Source organism: Pristiophorus japonicus, chromosome 13, assembly GCF_044704955.1.
Source record: "Pristiophorus japonicus isolate sPriJap1 chromosome 13, sPriJap1.hap1, whole genome shotgun sequence".
NCBI lineage: Eukaryota > Metazoa > Chordata > Chondrichthyes > Pristiophoridae > Pristiophorus > Pristiophorus japonicus.
In genome coordinates this window covers 38120219-38129665 of record NC_091989.1, presented here as the reverse complement: position 1 = coordinate 38129665, position 9447 = coordinate 38120219, and the positions used below count along the sequence as shown (strand labels likewise).

The 9447-nt window shown below is 48.2% G+C and overlaps 1 protein-coding gene across 1 annotated transcript; it reads left to right on the top strand.

Annotated features, from left to right (window-relative positions):
• Positions 1-5123: 5123 nt before the first annotated feature.
• LOC139278080 (uncharacterized) lies at positions 5124-8992 on the top strand. Its single transcript, XM_070896740.1, has 2 exons — positions 5124-5210; positions 7218-8992. Exons 1-2 carry the CDS (start codon positions 5124-5126, stop codon positions 8442-8444), a joined length of 1314 nt encoding a protein of 437 aa, XP_070752841.1. The 3' UTR covers positions 8445-8992.
• The last annotated feature ends 455 nt before the right edge of the window (positions 8993-9447 follow it).

Sequence of the window (9447 nt, the reverse complement as noted above, 5' to 3'; positions counted from 1 at the left end):
AGATCAGCCATGATCCAATTGAAGGGCGGATCATGCTTGAGGGGCTGAATGGCCTACTCTTCCTATGTTCCTTTGAAAAAAGGGCCCCACTTTTATCTCCGGGTGGGTGGGTGGTGGGAGTGAGTTATAAGCTCACCCACTGCAGTAGGCTATTTTAACTCCAAAGCCTCATTAACATGCTGCTGGTCCATGCCATTCGGGCAGGATGCAGCTGCTGGCCCATGCCCACTTTCATGTGTGTAAAAGAGGGTTCCGAGGGTGGGGAGGGGGGCATGCGGTCTTGCGGGAGGGAGGCAGGAGAAGACCAGAGCAGGGGAGCCTGAACTTTCCTTGTGGGGCCTGGAGCAGCAGCTCCTAGCCCCAGAAGGAAAGTTAAAAAAAAATAACCTTAAATGGCCTCTTCTGGTCTCAGATCCTCTTCTTGCTTGACTTTATCTGGCGGGAAAGCCGCAGCAACCTCCCTACTGAGATCACCATTAAAATAGTGTGGTTAAATGACATCATCAGGCAATCTGCATATATCAATGAGGACCCTGCTGACTTTGGGGGTCTGTGGCTTAGCCATCATCCAGAAGCCTGAGTCAAAATCGTGGACGACGAGATCTGGGCAGCTCCAAGGAAGGAAAATATCCCAGGGTCACCCAGTTTCCAATGGGCACGTATGGTTAAGTGGATAAGGAAGAACCAGTGGATGTAGTGTATTTAGACTTTCACAAGGCTTTTGACAAGGTCCCACACAAGAGATTGGTGTACAAAATCAAAGCGCATGGTATTGGGGGTAATGTACTGACATGGATAGAGAACTGGTTGGCAGACAGGAAGCAGAGAGTCGGGATAAACGGGTCCTTTTCACAATAGCAGGCAGTTACTAGTGGGGTGCCGCAATAGCTCAGTGCTGGGACCCCAGCTCTTTACAATATACATTAATGATTTAGATGAAGGAATAGAGTGTAATATCTCCAAGTTTGCGGATGACACTAAACTGGGTGGCGGTGTGAGCTGTGAGAAGGACGCTAAGAGGCTGCAGGGTGACTTGGACAGATTAGGTGGGTGGGCAAATACATGGCAGATGCAGTATAATGTGGATAAGTGTGAGGTTATCCATTTTGGGGGGAAAAACATGAAGGCAGAATATTATCTGAATGGCAGCAGACTAGAAAAAGGGGAGGTGCAACGAGACCTGGGTGTCATGGTTCATCAGTCACTGAAAGTGGGCACGCAGGTACAGCAGGCGGTAAAGAAAGCAAATGGTATGTTGCCCTTCATAGCTAGGAGATTTGAGTATAGGAGCAGGGAGGTCTTACTGCAGTTGTATAGGGCCTTAGTGAGGCCTCACCTGGAATATTGTGTTCAGTTTTGGCCTCCTAGTCTGAGGAAGGACGTTCTTGCTATTGAGGGAGTGCAGCGATGGTTCCAGGAATGGCTGGGCTGTCATATGAGGAGAGACTGGATCAACTGGGCCTTTATACATTGGAGTTTAGAAGGATGAGAGGGGATCTCATAGAAACATATAAGATTCTGACGGGACTGGACAGGTTAGATGCGGGAAGAATGTTCTCGATGTTGGGGAAGTCCAGAACCAGGGGACACAGTCTTAGGATAAGGGGTCGGCCATTTAGGACTGGGTTGAGGAGAAACTTCTTCACTCAGAGAGTTGTTGACCTGTGGAATTCCCTGCCGCAGAGAGTTGGTGATGCCAGTTAATTGGATATATTCAAGAGGGAGTTAGATATGGCCCTTACGGTTAAGAGGATCAAGGGGTATAGAGAGAAAGCAGGAAAGTGGTACTGAAGGAATGATCAGCCATGATCTTATTGAATGGCGGTGCAGGTTCGAAGGGCCGAATGGCCTGCTCCTGCACCTATTTTCTATGTTTCTATATTAAAATCACCCATCAGCTCCCCTAGTGGATTAGTGAGTAAATGCATCAGGTATACTGTACAATGTAAACTGGGAATGTTTCAAATTCAATCTCCGCTCTTAGATGATTTAGTTAATGTCACCAACTCAACAACTACTCCATATTTTCCCAGAATCGTGAGGGGGAAAATCAGCCAGAATTCCTGCTCCTGATCACTATCCAGTGACCCCTGCTGGAAATTGTGCATGTTTCCATTAGTTGTTGGGACAATACTCAGAAACGAGTTAACGCTATGGTAGCGTCAGCAATCCAGTACCTGAGCCAGGAAGGTCTGCAGCACTCCAAGGAACTGGGGATAATTGACCAGCCAGCCTGGGTTGTTAAAAAGGGCTGTCATGGGAGACTGGGACTCTTGATACTTGCCTCCTGATAATCCTGCAAGCCATTGACTTAACTGGTAGGGTGGTCCTGGCTTGACAAGAAGTGGGCAGTGGTTTGTGAAGAGTTCATAAATCTTGGATTTTGCCACCTGCACCTAAGCTCTTGACATTAATATGTGGTGGTTGTCACTGAAGGGAGATTGTGGACTCTGTGTCAGACAAACAGTTTGTTTGCAGATTTCTAAGCACCTTGGTTTGGAGAGCATGTTGACAAGTTTCCTTGTGTGTCAGAACTGTCTTGACAAAACGAAAAGACAAGATTGGTCTTGGCTCTATTGCCCTCTCTGTTGAATAGACAACTGACACATTGATGCCCGTAGAACTAGAATGAGTTACTGGCTTCAGGAAGAAACAAGGTGACAAAACTGGAGAAGGGGCGAAATTGGAATACATAAAAAGAAATGAGATACCATTGACACCTTACTACAGCATAGTCTATAGGTGTTATTATTTGGTGATTGAGGTTCTGCCTCCAGAGCAATCCAGTCCACAACATGGTTCTAAAATCGAAACGAGATGCTATTTTAATTTTTTAAAAAGGTCAGTTTTTACCACTTAGGGTGTGTGACCTCGTGTAAAGACATGAATATCTAGTTTAACTTTCCTTCGTGCGGTGGACCATAGATTGCTGGGGTAAAAACAGAAAATGCTGGCAATACTCAGCAAATGAAGTTAACAATGACCTTTCATCAGAACTGTTTCCAGCATTTGTCTTAATTTCAGATTTCCAGCATTGCAGTATTTTGATTTTTTTATAGTTGGACTGGGAACTTTGGGGGCAGGGGGTTGTTTTTTGTAGAGCTGGGATGGGAACTTGGGCTGACTGTTATTGTCGAGTTGAGCTGGGAACTTGGGCTGACTGTTATTGTAGAGTTGAGCTGGGAACTTGGGCTGATTGTTATTGTAGAGCTGGGCTGGGAACTTGGGCTGACTGTTATTGTAGAGTTGAGCTGGGAACTTGGGCTGATTGTTATTGTAGAGCTGGGCTGGGAACTTGGGCTGACTGTTATTGTAGAGTTGAGCTGGGAACTTGGGCTGATTGTTATTGTAGAGCTGGGCTGGGAACTTGGGCTGACTGTTATTGCAGAGTTGAGCTGGGAACTTGGGCTGATTGTTATTGTAGAGCTGGGCTGGGAACTTGGGCTGATTGTTATTGTAGAGCTGGGCTGGGAACTTGGGCTGACTGTTATTGTAGAGCTGGGCTGGGAACTTGGGCTGATTGTTATTGTAGAGCTGGGCTGGGAACTTGGGCTGACTGTTATTGTAGAGCTGGGCTGGGAACTTGGGCTGACTGTTATTGTAGAGCTGGGCTGGGAACTTGGGCTGATTGTTATTGTAGAGCTGGGCTGGGAACTTGGGCTGACTTATTGTAGAGCTGGGCTGGGAACTTGGGCTGACTGTTATTGTAGAGTTGAGCTGGGAACTTGGGCTGACTGTTATTGTAGAGTTGAGCTGGGAACTTGGGCTGACTGTTATTGTAGAGCTGGGCTGGGAACTTGGGCTGATTGTTATTGTAGAGCTGGGCTGGGAACTTGGGCTGACTGTTATTGTAGAGTTGAGCTGGGAACTTGGGCTGACTGTTATTGTAGAGCTGGGCTGGGAACTTGGGCTGACTGTTATTGTAGAGTTGAGCTGGGAACTTGGGCTGACTGTTATTGTAGAGCTGGGCTGGGAACTTGGGCTGATTGTTATTGTAGAGCTGGGCTGGGAACTTGGGCTGACTGTTATTGTAGAGTTGAGCTGGGAACTTGGGCTGACTGTTATTGTAGAGCTGGGCTGGGAACTTGGGCTGACTGTTATTGTAGAGCTGGGCTGGGAACTTGGGCTGACTGTTATTGTAGAGTTGAGCTGGGAACTTGGGCTGACTGTTATTGTAGAGCTGGGCTGGGAACTTGGGCTGACTGTTATTGTAGAGTTGAGCTGGGAACTTGGGCTGACTGTTATTGCAGAGTTGGGCTGGGAACTTGGGCTGATTGTTATTGTAGAGCTGGGCTGGGAACTTGGGCTGACTGTTATTGTAGAGCTGGGCTGGGAACTTGGGCTGACTGTTATTGTAGAGTTGAGCTGGGAACTTGGGCTGACTGTTATTGTAGAGCTGGGCTGGGAACTTGGGCTGACTGTTATTGTAGAGCTGGGCTGGGAACTTGGGCTGACTGTTATTGTAGAGCTGGGCTGGGAACTTGGGCTGACTGTTATTGTAGAGTTGAGCTGGGAACTTGGGCTGACTGTTATTGCAGAGTTGGGCTGGGAACTTGGGCTGATTGTTATTGTAGAGCTGGGCTGGGAACTTGGGCTGACTGTTATTGTAGAGTTGAGCTGGGAACTTGGGCTGACTGTTATTGTAGAGCTGGGCTGGGAACTTGGGCTGACTGTTATTGTAGAGCTGGGCTGGGAACTTGGGCTGACTGTTATTGTAGAGTTGAGCTGGGAACTTGGGCTGACTGTTATTGCAGAGTTGGGCTGGGAACTTGGGCTGATTGTTATTGTAGAGCTGGGCTGGGAACTTGGGCTGACTGTTATTGTAGAGTTGAGCTGGGAACTTGGGCTGACTGTTATTGTAGAGCTGGGCTGGGAACTTGGGCTGACTGTTATTGTAGAGCTAGGCTGGGAACTTGGGCTGATTGTTATTGTAGAGCTGGGCTGGGAACTTGGGCTGACTGTTATTGTAGAGCTGGGCTGGGAACTTGGGCTGATTGTTATTGTAGAGCTGGCTGTGGTGTGACCGTTCTGCTAGGCCTGTAGGTGGCAGCACGGCCCGAGGCTGCTCACTTGCCGGTCTCTCTTTCTCGTGGTCGGTTCCGGTTGCGATGGAGCCAGTGGCGATGGCGGCCGCCGGGGAGAAGCTGGAACCCAGGCGGCAGTTGAAGCGCGAATGGAGCGGCGGAGTGTCGTACAAACAGCGACTGGAGGTGAGTGTGGGCCCGGCCGGCCGGTTTACATACCGGAGGTCGGTGGGTGGCCAAAAGCAGCTGGAAGCCGGCCTCAGGCTCGGAGCCCGGGCTCGCGGTAACACCGGCACCCAGGAGCGGCCCTCGTGCCCGTGCTGCCTCCTGGCGGAGAATCCCAGCAGCTCACCTGTTCCCGGGGACATTGAACAGCAGCAGCACGTTATTGTTGTGGACAGCAAGGAATTGCTGATGTGCGTCGGACCCATTCCTGGTTTTCAGCCTGTCACATAGAAAGAAAGACTTACTTGCATTTATATAGCGCCTTTCACGCCCACTGGGCGTCTCAAAGCGCTTTACAGCCAATGAAATACTTCTGGAGTGCAGTCACTGTTGTAATGTTGGAAACGCGGCTGCTAATTTGCGCACAGCAAGCTCCCTCAAACAGCAATGTGATAATGACCAGATAATCTGTTTTTTTTTGTAATGTTGATTGAGCGATAAATATTGTCCAGGACACCAGGGATAACTCCGCTGCTCTTTTCCGAAATAGTGCCATGGGATCTTTTACGTCCACTTGAGAGAGCAGATGGGGCCCCGGTTAACGTCTCATCCAAAAGACGGCACCTCCGACAGAGAATTACAAATAATTAGTATTACATAGAATTTACAGCACAGAAACAGGTCATTCGATTCAATTGGTCCAAGCCAGTGTTTATGCTCCACACGGGCCTCCTCCCATCCTACTTCATCCAACCTACATTACACCAGTGACTACACTTCAAAGGCGCTTCATTGGCTGTAAAGTGGTTTGGGACGTCTGGTGGTCGTGAATAGCACTATATAAATGCATGTCTTTATTTTTTCTTAACCCTATCAATATATCACCTTTCTTCCTCATGCATCTATTGAGCTTCCCCTTCAATGCTTCTATGCTACAGGTTGAATCTCCCTTATCCAGAACCACCCCTTGTCCAAAACCATTCCCGGCTGGCGCATGCGCAGAACTCCGACATGAACAAATTGAAGTCTTTCCTCACTGCCGACTCCCGCAATCACTGGCCTGACCCCACGATCCACCACGCCCCCCCCCCCCCCCATGATCTCTCTGCCACACTCCCAGCCCCAAGCCAGCCAGCCCCGATATCCCCTTGCTCAGTACCTGTACCATCCAATTCAACATGACCACCCCTCGTCCGGAAAAATCCCTTATCCAGAACAGGCCAGGTCCCGAGGGTTCTGGATAAGGGAGGTTCAACCTGTATTTGCCTCAACTACTCTTTGTGATAGCACGTGCCACATTCTAACCACTCTTTGAGTGAAGATGTTTCTACTGAATTCCCTGATTATCTTATATCTAGGTCTCCTTGTTTTGGTCTTGTGTTTCACAAGTGGAAACATCATCTTTATATCTACCTGTCATAATTTTAAAGACCTTTATCTGGAGAAAAGAGCCCCAGTCTGTTCAGTCTTTCCTGATAGTTATAAACTCTCAGTTCTGGTATCGTCCTTGTAATTTTTTTGCACCTTCTCCAATGCCTCTGTATCCTTTTTATAATATGGAGACCAGAGCTGTGCACAGTACTCTAAGTGTGATCTAACCAAGGTTCTATATAAGTTTAACTAACTTTTCTGTTTTACTAGTCCTGAACCCCAGTGCTTTGTTTGCATTTTTATGGCTTGCATTATTTATTCGCTTTCAAACCAAACTTGACCATACAGAGTTCAGTAATGAACTTTTGACCATCCGCTTTTCCTTTGTATCAAAAAAAACACAACTTAATTGTTGCCCTAATGCTGTTATATGGTGAGAAGACGGACGTATACCCTTCAAAAAAGGCTGTCTGTGCCTGAGGTGCTGTGTAACCAGCTGTTAAAAAGGTGCATGGAAATGTATTTGTTCAAATCAACTTATGATTCATTTCCTGCCCTAGTACCTGTAACATTTATTTTTCCCCCTTTACCGGGCTGATTTTAACATATTTACTTTTACATGTGTTTTGTAAACTATTTGTTTGTGATATCTTTTAGATGCTGATTGGAGACTCCACTGACAATTTGATTAAACGCATAATGAGACTCATTCTACAAGACACCTATGAGGCCCAGTCAGAACTCCATATTATCATGCTGAATTTGTTTGAGAAAATTTGTATTAACGGAGCCGGGGACTGTCTCCCAGAAGCGCATGTCTTTTTGCAGCGCTTTGCTGAAATTGCATGGTCTGAACTGGTGGATGAGTGCTTTGCAGAAGGTAGCATGAAGTTGATTCACTCTCATTCTACCTTTTTTCAGGCTTTAGGCTTCTTGCGTCGAATATCCTGTTACATGCCTTGCGTTAGACGGATGTGGGATAAGCGATACAGAATCATTACAAACATTGGTATCATGCTTGTTTTTGATGGTGAAATTACTCACTTGCGCCATTTCATCTGGCAGGAGTGCTTGAAGATTCTTTACAATTGTCTTGTCTTGTGCACTGAAGATGACGTAAAGTATCTTTGCCAGTTGCAGATCTTTAACTGCCTGGAAGTAGCGTGGAAAATGTCTGACCAAAGACTGGACCTTGGGTTACTTGTAAAAGCATGGCTGGTCCTGGCAGAACATTATCATATTCCGATTTGTAAGCAAACCTGGGATAGATCCTCCTTCCCCCAAATAATTTGGTACTTGTCACAGGAAAATGAATATGAAATGGCAGGCATAGAGGTTGCTAAAAAAGCCATGATGGCTGTGGACAATCCGGAAGAATATAAGAAAAACCCTTACGTGCATTATAAACCTAGAGCTCGGTACATATCCACAATTTCCGACACAGAAACCAAACCAGCAGAAATGTTCCCCACCATATGCTCTTCACCTGCTTGTGATCAATTGGAAGACTTCGACTGTCACTTTCGCTCTTGTGAACGCTGTCGACTTACATATTACTGCAGCAAAGCCTGCCAGAAGTACCACTGGAAACGTGGTCACAAGGAGGAATGTGTCCCCCTGATTCCAAAGGAGGAAATCCTCAAATACTACACCGACGATGTGATAAATGACTTTCAACTGTACTGTATAAGCCTGTCAAATAACAAGATGCTGGAAAGTATTATGGGTCAAACCATCCCGAGGCGGAAAAGAGGAGATGGTGTACGCTGTTTAGGGGTCCTTATTAAAAATGAGCAGGGTCAGTGGGTTACCATTGATGAGCAAATACCAGACGCCAGGAAACATGCATTTCCTCATACCAAAAGAAATAGACCCAAAGACTAATTTTTGCTTCCCTCCCACTGATTTCTCGCTTGCATATGAATGATGTTCATTGTGCATCCCGATGCTTTTGTGTATTTAGATTTGACCTCTTTTTGGGGGAAAAAAAATCTATATTTATTTTGAACAGTAGAATATATAGTGGGCTACAGTGGCATATTTAAGGCTGCTTCACCTGTGGCCTGAAATGAATAATCCACTGTTCCCCACTCTCACTTCACTACAATTGTCCTATTTCAGGACAGTAAAATATCACAGACAACTGTATGATAAGTAAAGTTGGCTATAGTTATGATCAAGGTTCCCTCTAAGTGGCCACACAATGGGCCCAAGTTTCGGGCCGCGCCGACCTGGACGCCCGTTTATCGCGCCAAAAGTGCGCCTAAAAAAAACTTACCTATTCTCCGGCTCCCTGCAGGCTCTCTGGAGCTGGGCGCGGCGCAGCACGAGCTGTAGGGGGCGGAGCCAGGTCCCTGCGCTGAAAACAGTGCCGGGACCGCGCATGTGCAGTAGCTCCAGGCGCCCAAAACTGTGGGAGGGGCCCGATGCACGCAGCCCCTAGCCCTGGCCGAATAGCCTCAATGGAGCTGCGTGGATAAGGCTCCTCCCACCCGACCCGACCTACCCCCCCCCCCCCCCCGGGACCTCCGCAACTCTTCCACCCCCCCCCCCACCCGCTTGGACCTCCGCGACTCTCCTCTCCATCCCCCCCCCTCCCCCGGACCTCCACGACTCCCCCCATGACCTCCGCGACCCCCCCCCCCCCCCCGAGACCCGACGCCACCTACCTGTAAATCCAGCCCGAAGTCTTGGGCCCAGCCGTTCAGCCTCCTTCTCTCCCTCCTCCCGCCCCCCCCCCCCCCATCCTCTCCTTCCCTCCCTCCCCCCTCTCACCTTCCCTCCCTCCCCCCTCCTTCCCTCCTCTCTCCTTCCCTCCTCTCTCCCTCCCTCCTCTCTCCCTCCCTCCTCTCTCCCTCCCTCCTCTCTCCCTTCCCTCCTCTCTCCC